General features: G+C 43.2%; 2 protein-coding genes and 1 long non-coding RNA gene across 5 annotated transcripts in view; 1 reads left to right on the top strand and 2 right to left on the bottom strand.

The window, feature by feature from the left end:
- Nucleotides 1-91: 91 nt before the first annotated feature.
- LOC139575902 (DNA-directed RNA polymerases I, II, and III subunit RPABC5-like) lies at nt 92-1,215 on the bottom strand. Its single transcript, XM_071401338.1, has 3 exons — nt 1,060-1,215; nt 540-656; nt 92-383 (listed from the first exon to the last, which is right to left on the bottom strand). The coding sequence occupies exons 1-3, from the start codon at nt 1,122-1,124 to the stop codon at nt 275-277; spliced, it is 291 nt and encodes a 96-aa protein (XP_071257439.1). The 5' UTR covers nt 1,125-1,215; the 3' UTR covers nt 92-274.
- A 1,302-nt stretch (nt 1,216-2,517) lies between these two features.
- Nucleotides 2,518-5,790, bottom strand: LOC139575903 (uncharacterized). Its single transcript, XR_011675027.1, has 2 exons — nt 5,652-5,790; nt 2,518-4,801 (listed from the first exon to the last, which is right to left on the bottom strand). It is a non-coding gene; the product is annotated as an uncharacterized lncRNA (long non-coding RNA).
- Nucleotides 5,791-9,202: 3,412 nt separating this feature from the next.
- The window catches only part of LOC139575898 (diacylglycerol lipase-alpha-like), a 49,975-nt gene continuing 35,748 nt past the window's right edge, over nt 9,203-23,429 (top strand). The window contains exon 1 of one of the 3 annotated variants that reach the window (XM_071401330.1): nt 9,203-9,943. The gene's annotated coding sequence lies outside the window, so the exon portion shown is untranslated. The remainder of the gene's footprint in view (nt 9,944-23,429) is intronic. The other 2 variants (XM_071401327.1, XM_071401329.1) reach the window with 2 other exon arrangements.

The following is a 23,429-nucleotide window of genomic DNA, read 5'->3' as shown; positions in this document are numbered from 1 at the left end:
CTCTCAGGATACAGAGTGCATGCGAAACTAGGTCACTGAGCCAACACAAGGAAACCATATTAAAGAACTTTGACTCCGCTTTACAAAGCACTTATTATAATTGAGTAGTATTTATTGCTTTATTCAACAACAAAAAAACATGTACGATTCAAACAAGGTGTGAAAATAGTCTCTTGAGGATGTCAATCCATCAGGGTGCACTGCCTCACTGGCAGTCAGCCAGGGCTTGTCCATAAATAAGCCATATGATTCTTGTATGTGGTTGTTGTATCCATCATTTCTCCAGGGGTGCATAATTCAGCAACTTCTCAATGAGGTCTACATGAGCCAGCAGCATCCTCCGACAGCAATACCTCTTCAGACCAAGAGCATCAAGGGCATCACTGCCAACCAAACAAATGGGAGACACTAGAGTTTGTAATAGGTTTATCAGGAGTAGCCTATGTAGCTACTAATGAAATAAGTGAACACAATATTTGGAGAAAGGGATTCATCTTAGGGAAATACAATGTAAATAATAACAGACATGAGTATCTCACCCTTCAGTGTATTCAGCTTGAAGGAGGCCAAGGTACGCCTCCCATTTATTCCCAACGATTTTCCCACAGGTGAAGCACCGGACCGGGATAATCATTTTGATCCGATCGACTGGGGCCCTGAAAACAAATTACGAAAAAATGTATGCACTTTACTGTAAATTGCCCTGAATAAGAGCATCTGTTAAATGACAAATGTAAAAAATAATTTATGTATTTAATGTTAACAAGCTAGCCAGCCAACGGCAGACGGGTGTCTTGAAGAAAATGGTAGATATTCAACGAAAATTGCATAGCCTATCAATTTTGTAGATAACTTGCTTTATGTTTTACTGACGCTCAGTCTTAGCGCGGGCATGTCAACAAGCGTGCTAGCTAGCTACACAGTACTAGCTAGCGCACACGTTTTCAAACCCGTTGCATAGAGTTAGCTAATTAACCAAAAAGTGTTAGCACACAACATAGACATGCTTTATATCATGGCGAAATAGAGACTCAAACAATAAAGTAGTTATTGACTCACTGTAAAGTAAAAGATGTTCCGCAGTAACCCTTGCAAACAGACAAGAAAGCACACAGGAAGAACATGTAGCTAGCTAGGCTAACGCGCGTCGCTCCTCCCTCAATACTGGCTGTGTTGCCAACTCCTCAGTAAGGAAAGTAGCTATTGGCTGTCCTAGAAGTCGCAAAATTACGTCCCCTAATTTGCACAATTGGCAATGTGCATGTAATTGTGATGGATGCTGTATGAGAGAGGAATAACGTCGTGGGAGAGACAAAACGTGAGTAAAAAAACACCCTAAATATGTTTAGAACTATAAATGAACTTTCTTCTGTCGGTTCTTGTTTTTTTTTATGTCACAATTCCAACCCTCCCTCCTTTATCCGGGCTTGGGACCGGCAAAAGTAACCCAAAATAGTTACTTATTTTTTAGTTTTTTAGTTTAGTTTTCTTAATTTGGTTTGGTTTTTAACCTTATGGTCCACTTAGCAGCCTACAACAAGTCACAGTAAAACATGAACATTTTTAACCGTAATATTTTTTATATATTTTTTGTTGTATACAATCTACATTAACAATCTAAATGGACCAAAAAGAGACATTAGTAGCCTGATTCATTTGCAGTCTGGACGCAGAGGGGTGAACATCTCCTGCTCTGACTGCAGCTGGGAGGGACAGCTGCGCGACGATTGGGCCGCCTGTGAGTGCTTTCGGACGGGGGCCCACCGCAGCACCCGCTGCTTGTTGAGAAGAGTAAGAACGATACGTGTTTTCACGTCAGAGTATGTAATGTAACACCAGAAAAAGTTGCTAGATTTGTCACTTGTTGCTTTTTTGAAAATGTGTCGCTAGAGGGGTCTGAATACTCGCTAAATATAGGGACAAAGTCGCTAAGTTGGCAACTGACTGGGGCATGTCCAGGGGCTGCAACGTTACAGGGGGTTCTAGAAATGTTGGAATTGAATGAGCTGCGCCTCATTCATAGATCTATTTACCTTTAACATATTGTTGTTTTCATGGTACACATTAGATTTTCCGAATATATTAGGGGTCTGTTTAGAATATGACTCCCCCTCAGTTTTCTTTTTTGGACTAGTACAATACTAGATTCAAATCTTCAAATTTTATTGGTCACATACACATGGTTACTCGAATACTAGATTCACATTAATCACATCTGGAACTGGCTACTGTATCTCTTTGAGAATTCAGATTTTTAAAACCGCACGATGTTTAGAAACCCTATTGGCCAGCATGATAACATTTAAAATGTCTCCTTTTCATGACTGCTGACATGTGAATGGTGGACATAATACAGTCTATAGCCAATCAGTCCTATTCATATCAGTGATGATGGAGGAAAGGAAACAATGAGAGGAGTGCTTCAATCTCAACACAATGAACCCTAGCAATTTCTATTGGTGGAGAGTGTAGGACACAAAATGATTCACAGCTATCAAAGAGACCCTTTAGTCTATGCAAGCGTGTTCATTGCCTTTAATAAAGGTCAGGTCAAGTCACAAGACAACCATTTGGATTTACACAAGGAGCTTTGGGGGCAGGGGATTGAGTGTGCAAGAGGGAAAATATGTCATAGGGAGCTGGGATATCAAGAAAATATAGGTTTAATCCCCATCATAATCACCGCTATCACCATCATCTGGTTCCCATTCTCCATTTACAATAGTATTACCCATCAACATTTCACCATCATTGCCATTATTTTAATATCATACAGAACATGTGCTAAAATGTGTAGTCCTACTGGAATTATTGCATTTATACGCTCTTTGAGACCAAGGAAAATAACTGCTAGATTTTATTTAGTACTCTGTGACGACTAGGCTATTTGAACATGTATCTGCAGAATATGTGTCTTCTGTTGCTGTGCTGGAGGTATTGATATTGCATCATGGTACGCTACATGCCAGTGTTCAAGCAAGATGTTTGATTGGGTGTTAAATCTCCTAGGCCTCTTATAAAATAAAATAAACTGTTTGTATGTTATCAAAAATAGGAGAGCTTCTCTGTAATGAATAGGGAAACAAAAGAGGAAACAATCTCAGTTGATCTACTAAATAAATCCAGCTATTTCTCTACCCCCATCAATAATGCATGCTTTCTACTTGAATTCTAGGTTCATCAAACTATCAAAAAATATGAATGTATTACAAAATACACTGTAATGCATGTATTATCATCATTTCATCATACTTTCAAGGCTTTCCTGGAGGTTGGAGATGGATGTAATATATTTGTGTATATGCTGATTTGGTGAGCATGACTGGCCAAGCTACTACATACATTGATTGGTACACCACATATTGCATGTAGAATATTTTCATTCTGAATCAAAATTCATACAATGTACAGTACTATTACAGTAGCTGCACTGTCTCTCGCACTAACACTCTCTAACATGTATGGTCTTCAAATAAATAGAGGCTACACTATTGCTCCAGAGAAATTGTAGTATGCAAGCTGTTAATACATTTGACAAATGGACACACCAAGGGATTTCAGTGTCAACACACAGGGTTAAAATATAATATTTTTGGCAATAGGTTTGGCAATTTAGTGTATATGCTTTTGGTTTATACTCCATTTGTGTCACCGGGGCAGTAAACGCAGACAGCCAGGCATAACTTTGACTATAATCTCAATGTACATATTGATTTGGGATATAGGGGCAATTTGACTATGAAATGTTATTACCTCAGCATCAGTAGAGACTGAAATGGAAGTCTATCACATACAATTATTTAAGTTACTTCATCTGTCACACTATTATCTGACATTACTGACATCACTTACACACAGCCTTCTCTAAACCATGCAACTTCCCCTGAATTGATATAACGATATCTCCTGGTCTAAAACCGTTATTCAAAAGGGTTCACATCTAATCTGCAGGGACCAGGTATTTACAGCAAAAGCAATACGAGCATAAAAATAGCACATACTAGGCACCAGGGTTGGGATCAATTCCATTTAATTTCCATTCAGAAATTAAACAAAATTCAAATTCCAAATGTTCTATATTGAAAAGGATTCAAGAGAATTGGAATTTCAGTGTACTTCCTGAATTGACTGGAATTTAAATTAAATTGACCCCAAACCTGCTAAGCACTCACAATAGTATGTTTAATATACTTCATATGACCTTTTTCAAATCAAACAATATAAAGTTACTGTGTTTCTACTACTAACTTATGTATTAGTAGACCCAGAAACATCAAAATGTTTCAGTGCATACTGGACTGAAATATACTTAAGAAGCAAAGTGGCTCCCCATCCCCCATCTCTACCAGCTGCATGATAGTCTATGAACCAATCAGCAAGTGACTCGTTAACCCATCAACCAATAGGTTTTGATGATGAGTGGTGGTGATTAATTTCTTCGTGCCAACAACAGTGCCCCCAACAGGATGGCACCAGCAGCGATGATGGCACCACCAATGAGGAAGGGCTTCAGGCTTTCCAGGGAGTCTGTGCTGGCCTCTGCTGCCTCTTCCCCCTCTGGTGCACCCTCTGGTTCAGCTGAGCCATCCTCCACTTGAGGCTCTTCCACAGGGGCCGCTGGGGGTGGAGGCTCTACTTGAGTGGGGTCAACCTTTTTAGGGGGAGCTGCCTCCTTCTTCTCCGTCTTCTCTGCTTTAGAGGATGCCCTGGGCGCTGGTGCCCCGCTCTTAGCCTTAGCTTCCATAGGATCCAGAAACAGGTGGGGTTGGTCAGGAGTGTCTTTCAGGTCAGCACTGCTTTACTGATGGAAAACAGCAAACAGAGGCAGACAGATAATCACACAGATTAGACTCTGTTATCTGCTCTACTGTCCCTTGGTGTTATTATACAGACAGGGAGCATCAACATACACAGGAAGTATTTTACACCTCCTTATTCACTGCAGAATGAAGCATCATGTCATCATGTTGCTTCATGTCAGTAGAGACAGAGCCATCATGTGACCTTGACAGACAAGATGACATAAACAGAACCATATTATTCCTGCTATATACATTATCTGGTTTGTTTATTACATCTGTAGAACAAACTTCCAGGGGAAGCAACACTTTAAGTCCAGTATCCTGTCAAGAGCAATCTCATGGGAAAGTTAACTGCACGTTTTGTAACAGACGGAGTAATCACGCTGCTGCAGCTGCTAAAAAAAGAGCCCAGTTGACAGAGGCACAGAGGTGCATGCATGTCCTCTGCACTCACCACACTGTCTGACACAACTGTTAATCCAGTCTCAGCAAGCAATAAATATTGTCTCTGTATATTTATTTATATCTCTCTCTCCCTGTCTATCTCTAAAATGGCATGAGTCATACAGTATGTAATGTTAATGGAGGTCAAGATGGAGGAAAGCAGACAGGAATAAGGAGAGGAGAGAGTAATAACATAGTGGGGATACAGAATGATCCAAAGGCAAGAAAATAAGAGAGAGAGAGAATTAAAGAAAAAACAGAGAGATACTAAAACGGATGCATCTGAGGATGCTCGATGCTGGCACAGGATATGAAGATAGGAGTTGCACAGGCTGTGATAATCCCATTGACCAAAATACTGAAATTGCATGAAGGGTGAGGAGGTAGAAATCTGGGAGTACATACCCTCAGGCTATTCTGTTCTCCTCTCCAACAGCTCTGTAACAATGGCCGGAAGGATGGAGGGATGGAATTGCTGCTCAAAGGCTGTCAGCCGGAACTCAGTAATGTCCTCAAGACAGAGAGTGAGAGTAAGTAGAGAGATGGAGGGCACAGTGAAAACAGAGGGAGGTAAAGGAGAAGGACTGGGATGTACCATCTGGGCTGCAAACAGTGGGGGTGACCATATCTTTAGACTGCATTGTGTCTTGGTTCAATTTACTGTATCTCTCTCTGCCTAGCCCTAGAGCTTAGGATGTCTTTTTTTTTTTTTATAAATTATTGTGAAATTCTTGTTAGAAGCCTACTATAATAATTACTACAATAGTAATTAAATTGTATATACTGTACAGATATATATAACAGAAGTCAAAGATTTGCATACCCAATGTGTGGCATCATTCTGCCTCAAAATGTGTGTGTTTGTGAGTCACTGTCACATTTGTAAAGGGGAAAATATGCTTGTTGTTTGTGTGTTTCCAATTTTATCTCAAGTGTGTTCAGTCCATGGATTTAGTTGAGTACTTTCTTGCACCACTGTCCCTGACTGTTGACTGTATCTAAATAAAATATCTCCCTGTGATGCTAAGGGGATGACATCATTCAAATAATACAGCTCTAGTTCAGTCAAATACTACTGTATGCCTACATTGTCATTTTTGTCATTTAGCAGACACTCTTATCCAGAGTGACTTACAGGAGCAATTAGGGTTAAGTGCTTTGCTCAAGGGCACATCAACATATTTTTCTTCAAGTCTGCTCTGGGATTCAAACCAGAAAACTTTTGGTTACTGGCCCAACAGGATACCTGCCTACCATTGTATTCTACCGACAAGTCTACTGTGATTATTGAGCTGTCTGATTTTCACCAGTCAGCTATAGCCCTCATCTATCCAAGTATGATTATTTGTATTCCCCCATCAATTACATATGAGATTTAAAAAATAAAAAATATTCAAACTCCACATTAGATTTGGTTCGTCCTTTATTTAAAGGGGGAGATCAAGCTGATCCTAACTGTTATAGTCCTATTTCTATTTTATCAAAAGTGTTGGAAAAACTTGTCAATAATCAACTAACTTGCTTTCTTGATGTCTAAAGTATTCTCTTGGGTACGCAATCTGGTTTCCGCTCAGGTTATGTATGTGTCACTGCAACCGTAAAGGTCCTCAATGATGTCACCTTTGCCCTTGATTCTAAGCAATATTGTGCTGCTATTTTTATTGACTTGTCCAAAGCTTTTGATACGGTAGACCATTCCATTGTTGTGGGCCGGCTAAGGAGTATTGGTGTCTATGAGGGGTCTTTGGGCTGATTTGCTAGCTACCTCTCTTAAAGAGTGCAGTGTATAAAGTCAGAAAATCTGCTGTCTCAGCCACTGCCTGTCACCAAGGGAGTACCCCAAGGCTCGATCCTAGGCCCACGCTCTTCTCAATATACATCAACAACATAGTTCAGGCAGTAGGAAGCGCTCTCATCCATTTAAATGCAGATGATACCGTCTTTTACTCAGCTGGCCCCTCCCTGGATTTTGTGTTAAATGCTCTACAACAAAGCTTTCTGAGTGTCCAACAAGCTTTCTCTACCCTTAACCTTGTTATGAACACCTCCAAAACAAAGGTCATGTGGTTTGGTAAGAAGAATGCCCCTCATCCCACAGGTGTTATTACTACCTCTGAGGGTTTAGAGCTTGAGGTAGTCACCTCATACAAGTACTTGGGAGTATGGCTAGATGGTGCACTGTCCTTCTCTCAGCACATATCAAAGCTGCAGGCTAAAGTTAGGCAAAACAAAGTCTAGATTTATCGTAATCGCTCCTATTTCACCCCAGCTGCCAAACTAACCCTGATTCAGATGACCATGCTACCCATGCTAGATTATGGAGACATAATTTATAGATCTGCAGGTAAGAGTGCTCTCGAGCGGCTAGATGTTCTTTACCATTAGGCCATCAGATTTGCCACCACTGCACTCTATACTCCTCTGTAAACTGGTCATCTCTGTATACCCATCTCAAGACCCACTGGTTGATGCTTATTTATAAAACCCTCTTAGGCCTCACTGCAACCCTCATCCTCCACATACAACACCTGTTCTGCCAGTCCCATTCTGCTAAAGGTCCCCCAAGCACACACATCCCTGGTTTGCTCCTCTTTTCAGTTCGCTGCAGCTAGCGACTGGAACGAGCTGCAACAAACACTCAAACTGGACAGTTTTATCGCAATCTCTTCATTCAAAGACTCAGTCATGGATGCTCTTACTGACAGTTGTGGCTGCTTTGTGTGATGTATTGTTGTCTCTACCTTCTTGCCATTTGTGCCGTTGTCTGTGCCCAATAATGTTTGTACCATGTTTTGTGCTGCTACCATGTTGTGTTGCTACCATGTTGTTCTTATATTGTGTCACTACCATGTTGTGTTGTCATGTGTTGCTGCCTTGCTATGTTGTTGTCTTATAGGTCTCTCTTTATGTAGTGTTGTGTTGTCTATCTTGTTGTGATGTGTGTTTTGTCCTATATTTATTTTTAATTTTTAATCCCAGGCCCCTGTCCCCACAGGAGGCTTTTTGCCTTTTGGTAGGCCTTCATTGTAAATAAGAATTTGTTCTTAACTGACTTGCCTCGTTAAATAAAAATAAACATGTTTTCTGGGCCTGGCTGCTTTTGTCTAGTTTTTGACAATTCAATTATAACATTTAAACCTTTTCTCACCACTGTAGTAATGCATTAAGGTGGTTACCTCCATGTACTAATAATACTAATATATGGGAGGAAGCAGGATATAGAAGGATGACTTATAGCAGGAGGAACATCATGGCAGATGCCTATAGCAACATTTCTGCATTCCTAAAACACACAGCAGTAATATTTGACATTAACAAGCATGGCCAGCAGGGCTCAGTCAATACTCAAATAAATGTCAATGCAATGCCAATGCCAACAGTCAGGTTTTGTGCCTATGTGCCTGTGCCTTGTTGCCTATACTGTAAGATGGGCTGATGATTATGTGTTATATACAACAAACTTACAACTCTGAAAATCAGTATCCATTTTGGGATATCAAGTAGGCCTATTGTCAACAGTGTCGACATTACTAAGAATTAATATTTCAGACAGCTTATTTCTATTTTAGGGTGATGCCTGACAGTCTGCCATGGAGAGATGACCCAAAGCTATTGAGGTCGTAGCATACTGATGGCTGTAGGGTAGCCTTCCCAATTTGTGTAGTCTAATAGTGTTTGCCTATTCATGGAAAATGCATTTGGCTAATTATGTGCTTGTAATAATATTTGTTTTGCTGATATTTTAAAGAAAATGTGGTCTGCCCATGTTTTGCATTTAGAGCCAGTTTGAGCGCAGGGCACACCTATTTAATAAAAGTGTAGCTCAAGAAATGACGCGAGTCCACGCCCAAACTCTACAGTTGGAGATTCCTCGACATTCACAAACCACCAGTCGTGCATTTCACAGTATGCCAGCGGTTATACAGTGCATACAATCGCCGAAGCCTGCGTGAACGACGCAAATCCAACTGGCTCTATTGTAGGGCGATGGATGACGTAAAGTTCCTACGTAAATGACGCAGTGGTGATTCGTGTTTGATCCGCAGCTGCGGAATAGGGAATGGGAATAGAAACGACGTATCTTTTCAGGGGTAAAAATTGGTCTGTCGGCTGGTATTACAACAACTAATTTCTTGGGACCAGCTACTTGAAGTAGTCTGATTGGGTTCGGGAGTTGTCCGGTTGGTTGTCACAGATGATACACACAATATAAAACGATTGTGTAGCGATTTATTTGTTCAACTAAACTCTCTATCAGTGAGAAACATTGTATGGATGAACCTCCCGGCTCTCATACATGGCGTGAAGAGACGTCGGTCAGCGGATATCCTACATATCGACGACGTGTTGCAATTTATCGAAGAATTAAGACCTTGAATTCCAAGGCAGAGTAAATGGAGCGCGTGTCTGCACGGTTTTGACTGAAGGTTAGGGTATGATCCAGCTGCGACCTTTATCTGATTGCCTGGCCCGGATTCCAGTGGAACCTGTCACTTGAAGTACCGTGGCTGGATTCATAGGGAGGTACGTGTGTGTTCTGCCAGCCACGGTTCAGCGCAATATTGTCGCTGTGGAGTTTTACAGGGTTTATCCCCGGCAGAGCACTGGTCCAGGTGAGCTCGAGGTGGACAAGCGTAGGATGGGAGAGCGAACTGAACAGATGCAGTGGGTCTTGGCAAGGCATCGTCACAATACAGGTGAGAGAGAAGCCCAACGGCCGATCAATGGAATGGGATGGGGAGGGGTGTCATACAGTGACAGCGTGAATTTCTTACCTGTTTAGACAATCGCCTTTTCTAAAATATCAACTGGGGTAGCAATATTACTCATGCATTTTTTTCTTAGCTTTACCTACCTTGGTGATAAGAGATTTAGGCAAATCCGGACATTAGGTTATGTGGCTCAACAATTAGTGACAGGTCCATTATTGATTTTAAGGAAGGCTCAACCCACAGCAAACCTTGAAGATTAGGCTAGATGTATTCTAACCTTTTCTCGACCATGTCTTTACTCCTTTATTATTGCATCGTTGTGGAGTCTTTCTGCAGAATGTCCAGTGTTTTTGCATGTCTCTCAATAACCCTTTAGGACTAGGCAGGCTATGTGCATATGTGCTCATGCAGCAGGTGGAGAGAGACTGGATAAAGCACATGTAGCTCAATGGGCAAAGACAGAGCCCTTTAACAGCCTCATAGCTGGGCCTACAGAGAGAAATGCATGTCATACCAATAGAATGCCCAGTCACAATCACTTTATTTCCATGAGTGCCAATATAGCTTCCCTAGGTGCTCTGCTTGTTTTCATGAAGGCTCAAACATGGACAAGTGGATCATGTAAGCTATGTGAGTTTGTATCACAGGTGTATGTCTGTGTATCAAGCATGATCTGTTTGCAGTAGTGTAAAAGTGATCTAAGTGATGTCCTGAAAGTTGTTACTACTTGGAGAGAGTTGTTATGACTGTCGTGTAATACTAGAAGACAAAAGCCAGTGGGCAGAGAGATGCAGTGTACATGGATTACGGTCACGTTCAAAACGTCTTCAGTGGATTTGAGACCCAGTTTGCCCCCTAAAGCTGGTTTAAATCCCTGTAGTAATCTCTCATTCAGACTCAGTTTACCCAGGGGCGTATTCATTATGCTGATTCTGTTGCAAAGCATTTCTTAAACGGAAGCAACTGGAACATAATGGGGCGGGACCTACAGGGGACCTACCTGAAGTTGTCCAATAGCAACTCTATTTTTTTTTTTACTGTGTTACAGTTCATATACTGTAAAGATATCAGTTAATCTTAAATAAATTCATTAGGCCCTTATCTATGGATTTCACATGACTTGGAGTACAGATATGCATCTGTTGGTCACAGATACCTTAAAAAAAAGATAGGGGTGTGGATCAGAAAACCAGTCAGTATCTGGTGTGACCACCATTTGCCTCATGCAGCGCGACACATTTCCTTCGCATAGAGTTTGTCAGGCTGTTGATTGTGGCCTGTGCAATGATGTCCCACTCTTCAATGGCTGTGCAAATTTGCTGGATATTGGCGGGAACTGGAACACGCTGTCGTACACTTTAATCCAGAGCATCCCAAACGTGCTCAATGTGTGACATGTTCGGTTAGTATGCAGGCCATGGAAGAATGGGGACATTTTCAGATTCGAGGAATTGTGTACAGATCCTTGTGACATGAGGCTGAGCATTATCATGCTGAAACATGAGGTGATGGCGGCGGATGAATGGCACGACAATGCCATTCATCCGCCGGGGTCATGTCATGGTATCTCTGTACATTCAAATTGTACATTCAAATTGCCATAGATAAAATGCAATTGTGTTCATTGTCCGTAGCTTATGCCTGCCCATACCATAACCCCACCGCCACCATGAGGCACTCTGTTCACAACGTTGACATCAGCAAACTGATCACCCACATGACACTGTGGCGAAATCCTGCACTTAAGTGCGCTGCCACTTTAAGAGCGCATGAGCAGTAGGAAGGAAGAGATAAAAGAGCTCGTTAAGCTCTATTGGGGAGGAGCTATTGATTGGGGCGACAGTTTTGGTTGTGTGTTATGCTGCTCTGTTTGTTTGTTGATCTTCAGCGTATGTGGTTGTACAGTGTTTGGAACAATCCTCGGTGTGATCGCTCGACGACGTGGTGGTTCTCATGTGGGACCGCGACGGTTATGGATCAAAGGGATTAGTAGCAACATTGTTGCGAAGCGTTCAACTACAACCCAACACTCCATTCGGACAGTCAGACCGTACACCTGCAACCTCAAGACCACAGCTAAGACCTCTCTTGTTCCCTTTCTCTCTTTCTCTTCCCGCTATGGTCCAGTGCTTTACACTGCAACCGACTCTATTTTCATAAATGCATTGAAGTTTCATTGGAGCTGGACTAGTGTGTATATGAACACCACACATTCATACCCTCTGCACTCCTTCCCTGGAAGAGAATACAAACTCTTGCAAATCCTCTGTGTGATGACTGGTTTCATTCGTTATTGTATGAAGTTGCTGTTTATTTGCTCTGCCATTATTGTTATATGAGGTATGCTTGGTGGGGTTACCAAGAATTGTGGAAGGACTGTGATGTGATGTGGGATCTATAGGGTGTGTATTCTTTTTTCTATCCGCTGGCTATCTGGTCAACAGGCTACACTCTAGGCAGTCTCTTCTGTTGATGTGTGTGGGTCTGGTAGTGGTACTCTCACTGTTCTACTATTTTTCTTTCGGCAGGGTTAATACCTGCCTGGCGCCCGAACAAAATCTTCTTTACCTTTCTCTAATTAATACCGCTACAGAAGTGGCGCCCGAACAGGGACTTGAAGAGAAACACCCATGACACCACTTGAAGAGAAACACCCATGACACCATCCACACAAGGTTGAATCATGTCTTTTGTTGGAACCCCATACTGTGTCAATGTGGACACACCTAATGGTAATCGTGTTCAAGATTCTTTCATTGTGGAAGGATTCGAGGAACTAATGGAGTTGGATAGCACTGACCCTAATCCCCAGGTTTCTGGCTCGCCTATAACCTCTCCACCATTACCCTCACCTCAACCTCTTCCTGTTACCCTGCCCAGAGAGACTGGGAGAGGTGTCTCTGTGATCACTGGACGACTGGAACATCAATGGACCCACACCAATCATAGTTTGACAATGCAGGAGAATGCCATTCGCAAACTCAGTGAATGTGTGGAGGCTCATCAGACAGATGTGCAGCTGAGGTTGGATTACCTTCCCTGTCAAATGGAGGAAAACCAACAACAAATTGTTCAGAGACAAAAATATTTACACGATTCTCTGAAACAGGATATTCAGGGACAACTGCACCAGTTCAAAACACAAATGCAATCTAACCATCAGCAAGTCCTAATCTATCTTGAGGAGGAACAAAAACAGAGAGCAGAGGAGTCAGCCTCTGTTGTGAAGGGAGTGTGTTCTTATCTGAAGGAAGTTATGGAGGACATGAAGAACTCTCTCACAGGGGAACTACGATTGTTGATTGAACAAACTAAAAAGGACACCGTTAATGAGATGGATAAAGCACAGAAGGCCACAGACCTTCAAATGGAAGAGCTGCACCAGGAGGAAATGAAAGGCTTTTCCCTTCTGGACAAATCTTCTGTACCTCCCTTAGGTTTTACCTCTGCCACTGGCTTGGTCAGTAACGGAATAGGAACAGGTAGCACTACAAAACCCCCTATGAAGATACTGTTAAACAGAACTCCCGCTGAAACTGTCATGCCTCCTCTAGAGCGCTCCCTCCCTATCAAACTACTTTTCCCCACTTTTGGCAGCCCAGAAGATGATGTTGATCCACTGTTTTTCTTATCTAAGTGTAATGATTTTCTTTCTATCCGGCCCCTTACTGACTGGGAGGTTCTTGCCACCCTCCGCAGTGTTCTCCATGGTACAGCAAGAGACTGGTGGGAGATAGCCTGTGAACATGTGAAAACCTGGGAGGAGTTTCAAAAAATATTCCTCTCAGCCTTCCTCTCAGAGGACTATGGGGATGAACTGGCGGAACGTGTTCGTAACAGAGTCCAGGGTGAAGCAGAGCCAATACGGGACTTTGCCTTCTCCTATCGAGTTCTATGTAGGAGATGGAAGGCTGACATTACTGAGCCGGAGATGGTCAAACTCATTCTCAAGAACATGATTCCCCTCCTTGCTAGTCAACTTCGAGAACGTGTGCAGAATGTGGATGATCTGGTGCGTCTGGGGACTCAGTTTGAGAAGGACTGGAAGCACCACCTTCAAACTAAAAACCCTGTTCCCTCATCCCAGTATACCCATAGCTCTCTGGGGGCTAAACCATCTCAGATATTTGTACCCAAGAGCCAAGACAAAAGTCCAGTGATGTGTTGGAGGTGTAAAGTCCAACATCCTCCAGGTTCTTGCCCGCTCTATGTCCAGCGTCAGGATTCCGGAAAAGGTCAGAAAGGACAGAAGACCGACAGTCTAGACAGACGTGGTGGCTTGCATACCATTGGGTCAGCCTTAATGCCCATGAAGCCTTTAGACATCACCCCTAGCTGTCTTATTACTATTCCGCAACAACTATTGGTGCCCCTGACTGTTAGGAACTGGAGAGGGAAGGCCATAATTGACACAGGAGCAACTTACACCCTGATGCAAGAGACCCTGTGGCAGAACATGGCATTACCTCATGAGGAGCTACAAACATGGGAGGAGGGACCATTGTACTTGGCCAATGGAGAACCTACCACCCCTTTGGGCTGGATTAGTATAATAATACAACTGCATGATGAGACTATTAAACTTCCTGTGGCTATTCTTGCAGATTCAAGCCTTGCATTTGCTGTAGTCCTTGGTCTAGACTTCCTGTTCTTCAGTGGACTGGCCATCTCGATGTCCGAACCCTCCTATCGGCTGCACTCTGACTATTCCCAGCCTCATCCATTTCAACCTGGTAATGCACTGATTTCAGGCTGGAGCCTGCTACATTATGCAGAGTCCGGACAAGGTCAAGTCAGAGACCGAGAAAATATAAAAAGACAAAGACAAAAACATGTTCCACCAGTGAAGTCGGAGAACCCAACTGTCACCCTGATTACCGCCATACCCCCCCTTCTATCCGAGAGCAAAAGCAAACCTGATGCTGATTTCTACATCAAACAAGCAGTGGAACAGGCATGTCTGTCGGATGAGGAAAGGTGGAAGCTCTCCCAGATGTTGGAGATGAACAGTGAGGTCTGCACTCTTACACTCGGCCGTACAACCATCTTCAAACACAAAATCTATACCCGGCATGATGTCCCTATTAAGCAGCGTCCCTACAGGTTGTCCCCCGCCAAACTGGCAATCCTCAATGAACTGCTCAAAAGCATGTTGGAGAATGGAATTGTGGAACCGTCTTTTTCCGGATGGGCTTCTCCGGTTGTCCTGATTCCTAAGAAAGATGGTGGATATCGATTCTGTGTGGACTACAGGAAGTCGAATGCCATAACAGAAAGCGATGCCTACCCTCTACCAAACATAAATGACATACTGGAATCTCTGGCAGGAGCATCTATCTTTAGTCATCTGGATCTGAACAGTGGTTATTGGCAGGTGGCAATGGATCCCGCTAGTCAGGACAAGACTGCCTTTGTCACCCCTGCTGGTTTGTACTCCTTCAAAGTCATGCCTTTTGGTTTGAAGAATGCTCCAGCAACCTTCCAAAGGTTGATGGAGACTGTCCTGGGAGATCTGAGGGGTAGAAATTGTCTTGTGTATCTGGATGACATCATAATCTACTCTTCCTCTGTCGCGGATCATCTGAAAGACATACAGTCCGTCTTCGACAGACTAAAGGCTGCAGGTTTGACCTTGAACTTGAAGAAGTGTCGTTTTTGTTTGCTAGAACTCAAGTTCCTTGGTCATGTGGTTAATGCTGAAGGTATCCATGCAGATCCAGCCAAAGTTGCAGCCGTGCAGGAATTCCCCATTCCCACATCCCTCAAGGCTGTTCAGCGTTTTCTGGGTATGACTGGATGGTACCACAGGTTTGTGCTTGACTTTTCAAAGGTCGCCGAACCCCTCAACCACCTTAAGAAGAAGGGTGTGAAATTCCAATGGACCTCTGCATGCCAAAGTGCATTTGAAACACTCAAAAACAGTCTCATTACTCCTCCAGTGCTTGGACATCCTAACTTGAATGCTCATTTCATTGTGTACACGGATGCAAGTCAAACAGGACTTGGAGCCGTCTTGGCTCAACAAACAGGACTTGGAACAGAAGAAGTTCTTGCCTATGCAAGTCGCACCCTTAATTCAGCCGAGAGGAATTATTCAACGACTGAAAGGGAGTGCCTCGCTGTGGTCTGGGCTTTGGAGAAATGGAGCTACTACTTGGAGGCGAAGATCTTCACCGTTGTCACAGACCACGCTGCTCTGCAGTGGGTTCTGGCATCAGGCAAGACCAACAGCCGTCTTATTCGCTGGTCTATCCGACTGCAGAAGTTTGACTTCATCATTGAGTATCGCAAAGGAAAACTGAACGTTGTACCAGATGCCCTTTCTCGGATTACAGAGACTGCCAATGTTTGTCCTCCCTTGTGCAGCACTTACACTACCGCTAAGTGTCTGGATGATTCCTTTCCTCTGGATGATGAGAGTGTATGGAGAGCCCAGCAGAAGGATGCTGCCATCATGGCGATCCACAAGAGTCTGTCTGAAGAAGACTCAAAGAGTCGTTTCAATGATAAGTATAGCATAATTCAGGATAAAGTGTATCGAAAAACACCAAGAGGAGAGGGAATACACAGCTCCCATTATCGCGTCTTCATTCCCTCTACATTGAGTGACCAGATAATCCAAGCTTATCATGCTAACCCCATGAGTGGCCATCTTGGAGTTTTTAAGACGTATCGAAGACTACAAGAGGTGGTTTACTGGCCAGGCATGTGGGTTGATACCCGGAAGTTTGTACAGCAGTGTGAAGTCTGCCAGAAATACAAACCAGACATTGGCAGACCTGCTGGAAAAATGCAGCAGACCGTGGTAAACCATCCAAATGAAATGTTGAGAATTTACCTCATGGGACCTTTTCCTCCCAGCCGGGGAACCCGGAATGAATTTTTATTGGTGGTAGTGGACTACTACACACACTGGGTGGAGTTGTTTCCACTCCGCAAAGCCACTGCATCAGCAATTGCTCTAATTCTGCGACGGGAGGTCTTTACCAGATTCGGAATTCCAGACCAAATCCTCTCTGACCGAGGTCCGCAGTTCATATCAGGAATATACAAAGAGCTTTGTACCTACTGGGGTGTAATTGCCAAGCTAACCACAGCCTACCATCCTCAGACCAACCTGACCGAGAGGGTAAACCATACCCTGAAAGGGATGATTGCTTCATTCGTGGGGGATCAGCACACAAGGTGGGATCAACATCTTCCTGAATTTCGCTTTGCACTGAACTCTGCCGTGCAGGAGACTTCTGGGGTCACTCCCGCTGAACTCCACCTGGGAAGACCACTAAAAGGTCCGATGGACAGAGTCTTGCAAAGTTCTAATGTTTCACCTGACTGCCCAGCGTTTGATGCCGTACAGCACCACCACACCTTGCTAGCCAGAGTGGAGGCCAGCAAAACCAAAGCCAAACAACGACAGCTGAGAAACTATGATAAACATAGACGAGACGTGTGTTTCCCACCCCAGTCTCGTGTCTGGGTACGTTCCCATCATCTGTCGAAGGCATCTAAGAAGTTCACTGCCAAGCTAGCTTCGAGATGGAAAGGCCCATACCGTGTAGTGCAGCAGTTGGGACCAGTGAACTACTTGGTCTGTTTGGAGGACACTGGGGAAGATGTCAGGACGGTGCATGTTGTTGACCTAAAGCCTTGCTACCCTACGGCAGAAGAGCTGGATCGCAGGCAAAAGCAACACCTGCAGGAACTCTTCGTGGAGGACTCTGATGATGAGGACTTCCCTGGTTTTGGATAGCAGGAACATTAACTTGTCAAAGCCTGCATCCTCTGTTTCTACAGGCTTTGTTTTTTCATGGGGGGAGGAGTGTGGCGAAATCCTGCACTTAAGTGCGCTGCCACTTTAAGAGCGCATGAGCAGTAGGAAGGAAGAGATAAAAGAGCTCGTTAAGCTCTATTGGGGAGGAGCTATTGATTGGGGCGACAGTTTTGGTTGTGTGTTATGCTGCTTTGTTTGTTTGTTGATCTTCAGCGTATGTGGTTGTACAGTGTTTGGAACAATCCTCTGTGTGATCGCTCGACGACGTGGTGGTTCTCATGTGGGACCGCGACGGTTATGGATCAAAGGGATTAGTAGCAACATTGTTGCGAAGCGTTCAACTACAACCCAACACTCCATTCGGACAGTCAGACCGTACACCTGCAACCTCAAGACCACAGCTAAGACCTCTCTTGTTCCCTTTCTCTCTTTCTCTTCCCGCTATGGTCCAGTGCTTTACACTGCAACCGACTCTATATTCATAAATGCATTGAAGTTTCATTGGAGCTGGACTAGTGTGTATATGAACACCACACATTCATACCCTCTGCACTCCTTCCCTGGAAGAGAATACAAACTCTTGCAAATCCTCTGTGTGATGACTGGTTTCATTCGTTATTGTATGAAGTTGCTGTTTATTTGCTCTGCCATTATTGTTATATGAGGTATGCTTGGTGGGGTTACCAAGAATTGTGGAAGGACTGTGATGTGATGTGGGATCTATAGGGTGTGTATTCTTTTTTCTATCCGCTGGCTATCTGGTCAACAGGCTACACTCTAGGCAGTCTCTTCTGTTGATGTGTGTGGGTCTGGTAGTGGTACTCTCGCTGTTCTACTATTTTTCTTTCGGCAGGGTTAATACCTGCCTGGCGCCCGAACAAAATCTTCTTTACCTTTCTCTAATTAATACCGCTACAACACCTCTGTCATCTGCCCGGGACAGTATAAACCAGGATTTATCTGTGAAAAGCATACTTCTCCATCGTGCCTGTGGCCATCGAAGGTGAGCATTTGCCCACTGAAGTCGGTTACGACGCCAAACTGCAGTCAGGTCAAGACTCTGGGGAGGACGACGAGCACTCAGATGAGCTTCCCTAAGACAGTTTCTGACATCTTGTGCAGAAATTCTTTGGTTGTGCAAACCCACAGTTTCATCAGCTGTCCGGGTGGCTGGTCTCCGATGATCCCGCAGGTGAAGAAGCTGGATGTGGCGGTCCTGTGGTGGCGTGGTCTGCGGTTGTGAGGCCGGTTGGATGTTCTGCCAAATTCTCTAAAACAACGTTGGTAGCGGCTTATGGTAGAGAAATTAACATTAAATTCTCTGGCAACAGCTTTGGTGGATATTCCTACAGTCACAACTGCACGTTCCCTCAACTGTGGCATTGTGTTGTGACAAAACGGCCCTTTTTAGTGGCCTTTTATTGCCCCCAGCACAAGGTACACCTGTGTAATGATCAAGCTGTTTAATCAGCTTCTTGAAATGTCACACCTGTCAGGTGGATGGACTAGCTTGGCAAATTAGAAATACTCACTAACAGGGATGTAAACAAATTTCTGCACCAAAGTTGAGAGAAATAAGCTTTATGTGCATATGAAAAATGTTTGGGATCTTTTAGCTCATGTTGCGTTTATATTTTTGTTCAGTACAGTTGCAAAACGTTCCATTTGGACTAATAATTACGCCGCAGTACTGTGGCTCTGCTGCGTCTCTACCTTAGCAGGGAGAAGAGGACAGGTTTTCTTTACTTTTTCCTTCTCAAACTCTTTCCCATCGTTTATGGAACACGCTTGATTTCAATACCTGAAATGAGACTGGAGTGTGTATGTGTGAGATGTACATTCATGTTGCACATGCACAGATCTGGTTCCAGTAGAGGTGCTATTGTGATTTTGCTTTGGTCATTTACAGCAACCACTCCCTAGCCAATAATTCCCATCACAACAAACAAGTGTCACGTTCTGGACTTCATGACAACAATCTACACGGATTTCTCCAACATAAGATTAAATCTAATATGGGAAAGATCACACTGGTGGTATGGCCATATTATAAATTAAACTGCTTTTCTCAGACAGAAACCTGGTGTCCCTGTCTGACAAACACAACCATTTAAAAGCCTAATAATCCATTAGATCTACAGTAGGGGGCTAAGAGATTCCTAGCCACAGTACAACAGAATACTGTCTGTTTATTTTACACCTGCTTCCATTTACTCCCTCCCTGCTGACTCCCCAACCCCCACAGAGTACCTCTCCTCCCCTGACAGTTGTGTCTTTCACAAAGTGTGTCTGAAATGGTACCATATTCTCTATAGAGCCCTACAAACCCTAGTCAAAAGTAGTGCACTATAAAGGGAATAGGGTGCCTCTTTTTGACAGCCTCAATGTGCCACACATATGACACACATATAATGTATCTCATTGACGGTTTTTGTATTCAAAGAGGGAGAGGTTTTATCTGGAGTACTGTGATGGTCATGGCATTTTTGGACTACAAAAAAACTGTAAATGATTGACTAGTGAAGTAATTTACAGCTACAGTTTATTAGGAGCTTATCAAGTCACATATGGTCATACATTAGGACCAAACATTTTGCAGCAGAAAATACTATAAAATAAATGTATACAAATACTGAGCTATATTGTATGCAACATTTGAGGGAAATTATATTATTTTTTGCAAATGCATTTTCTCAGAGAAATACATTTAGTTTAACAAGTAATATTTCTTCTAAAAAAGGTGGTCAAAATTATTGCTTCCCCTGTTTTCAATACCTCACCCTGTGAGAATAACAGCACTGAACCTTTTTGTTAAAACGTTTCATGAGATAGGAGAACACATTGGGAGGGATCCGTCTTTTTTCCTCATCTGTATCAAGGGTGCCAATAATTATGGACCTGACTGAATGCCACATATTGTATTTGTTCTAGTGTGTGGTGGTGAGAGGACACAGGTGTTTGTGGAAGCATAGTGGGAAAACTCCCAGTGTATTTTGCGAGCCCAGCCTTGCGGTGTGAGGACTGAGGAGGATATTAGGGGTGCAGTGTGAAGTGTATTGGTGAGGTGTTCGGAATGAATAGGGGAGAGATTGGGACGTTACTGAGAGAGTCCACAGGGGGATGTTAACCCAGGCTGGCAGAGCGGTGCAGTTGCAGCAGGGCCCTGTCTCTCCCTCCCTCTGTCTCTCGGCTCCAAGCCCTGTACCCGTCTGCTCCAGCCTCCATGTGCAGCTCTCTCCCTTTCTGCCTGGGTCAGTGTCGCACTATACACAGAGCTTCTCTCTTGTGAGTTCCTATATACTCGTCACACGCTCTCCTCCTCCGTTTCTCCTAGTAGGCCTACTCCTCCATCTTCCTCCTTCACCTCTGTCTTTTATTACGACATCCTCTTCCATGCACCATCCAGCCTACATTTAACATTAAATCTCTAGCCTATCTCTCCCTCTTTTCCTGTCTCATCTATTTGCTTTATCCATCCATCTTTCTCCCTGGACCCCCTTATTCTCACTCTACCCACACGCTCATTGTCTATTCATATTTTAGAAGACGTTTGCGACCGCGAAAACATGCGTTTGCACCCCCCCCCCCCATTCTTTATCTAGCTAATCCAGGTTCTGGTTTTGGCTTCATGCCGCTCTTTCCCTTTTTTAGACTGAAAGCCATGTGCCACTCACTCCCACTCTCCCTCTGCCTCTTTCTCTGTCTTTCGCTCACACTCCCGCCCACTCAATCCCTTTCACCTCTCCTCCCTCCACACTCTATTCTGTGACTTTGTGTGATAGTATATGCATTTGGATGTATGTGTGTAAATATGACGTTCTGATTGTGTAGCCCACTTGTTAGTGCGTACTCATTATGCATTATGTGCAGTGAAGTCTCTCTTTTGAGTCTGATAAAAAACATGCTGGCGCACACCCAGAGAACATTATTTTATGTAGAGGTGCTGACTAACGGAGAATAAGCTATAAAAATAGTCGCACACTCCATATATAAACTCGGCATCCGAAACGTTGGTGATTTACCCAATAAATTACTGGTAGTTATATATATTTATTTTGATGGCTTTGAGTCTGGACAGAGAAAATAGAGCCTTCCTGTCGCATAGAACCATGTGTTTTCTCCCTGTTTTATGAGAATAAATTGGATTACTGTATTTAAGGATTTATTAGAGGAATTGGATACAATGTATCATTACAGTTCAATGTCAGTGTTTCCTCTAAATACACTTGAAAGTGTAACAAAAGTCAGCACGGAATGTTCCTTGATTTCAATTCTTCGGGTTAACCATGACCACTCAGTGCTATACAGTATGACACTTGAGGCAGAAGGTATGGAACCAGCTAGTTCATGTGGCCTCAAACAGCCATGCACACAATGTTTTAGCACGATGTTTGTGGATGTACAGTGGGGTCTGGAATTATTGAATCTCTTAATAAAGATGAGCAAAAAATAATACAAATACTGAGCTACATTGAATGCTACTTTTTTAAATTTAAAAACGATATATTTTATACTTACACAATCTCATTCTCTGAGCAATTGTATAACAAGTAATTGAAAAAAATCTAAAGATGGCGGTACATTTTTGGGGATCCCCTTTCAATACTCCAACACCCTCCCATTGTGAGGATAACGACATTAAGCCTTTTTCTAAAATGTTTTATGAAATTGGAGGACACTGCCTCCCGAGTGTCATCAGTGTCAAAGATCCACCAGCATATTTTACAGAATTAGGTATTTTCTGCATATGCATTGTTCTTTCGAAGGCCAAACCCACTTAAAATGTATGCCAAACAAAAACTATTGATTTTAAAGTTTATCAACCCATACTCTATACAACCCATACTCTATAACTCTATGCACAAGGAGTAATTAAACAAATGTACACTGAACATTTTACAAAACCACATTTATTGAAAGAACTAAGCAAAGTTGGTAACATCATTTAGGTAAATGGTCACAAACTGAGTGAGATTTCTTTTCCAAAAAAATGTCTGTTCCAAATTCAAAGATGTCTTCAGAAAGAATGGGGTGTTAGCTATGACATGACACCTTGAGTTTGAAAAAATCTCAGTACAGCAGTGTTCAATACCAGAAATCTGAGTACATTATACTCTAGTGTTCAGTACTGTGTACTGAACTCTACTCCACTCCACTCAATTCCACTGTAGTGGAATTCCACTGTAGTACTGAACTAATCTCAGCTTTTCTTGACTGTACTGTTATGCACTGTACTGTACTCTACTGTCCAAACTTGCGAGACATAGACGTCTATGATTAGTTCAGATTTGGTCCTGATTGGACCAAATCTGAACCAATCATGGACATCTACGTTTAGGCCAGACGTCTGTGTTGAAATAAACGCTGCTCCAGACTGGACCAAAAAGCTGTCTGTGGACATTGAAATCAAGGCCAGGGTGGACTGACAAAACTCTGTCCGGTGTCGGTCGGTGCTCAGTGGGTGAAGATGCTGGTTACAGTAAATGGAACGAGAGGCAGCTCATGGGTAGATGTCAGTAAGAGCTGGGAGAGTTGACATGCATTGGAGAGAGTGAGGTACGTGGTCAGTTGCACAAATGAATGCATTCAACCAAAATGTGTCTTTCACATTTAAGGGTGCAATATGCAGAAATCACTCCGCCAGTTTGAACCAGCGACCTTTCAGTTACTGGCCCAACACTTAACCCCTACCGGCAGGTA

Source organism: Salvelinus alpinus, chromosome 5 (genome assembly GCF_045679555.1).
Source record: "Salvelinus alpinus chromosome 5, SLU_Salpinus.1, whole genome shotgun sequence".
NCBI classification, from domain to species: Eukaryota; Metazoa; Chordata; class Actinopteri; order Salmoniformes; family Salmonidae; genus Salvelinus; species Salvelinus alpinus.
This window is presented reverse-complemented; position numbering and strand designations above follow the sequence as displayed.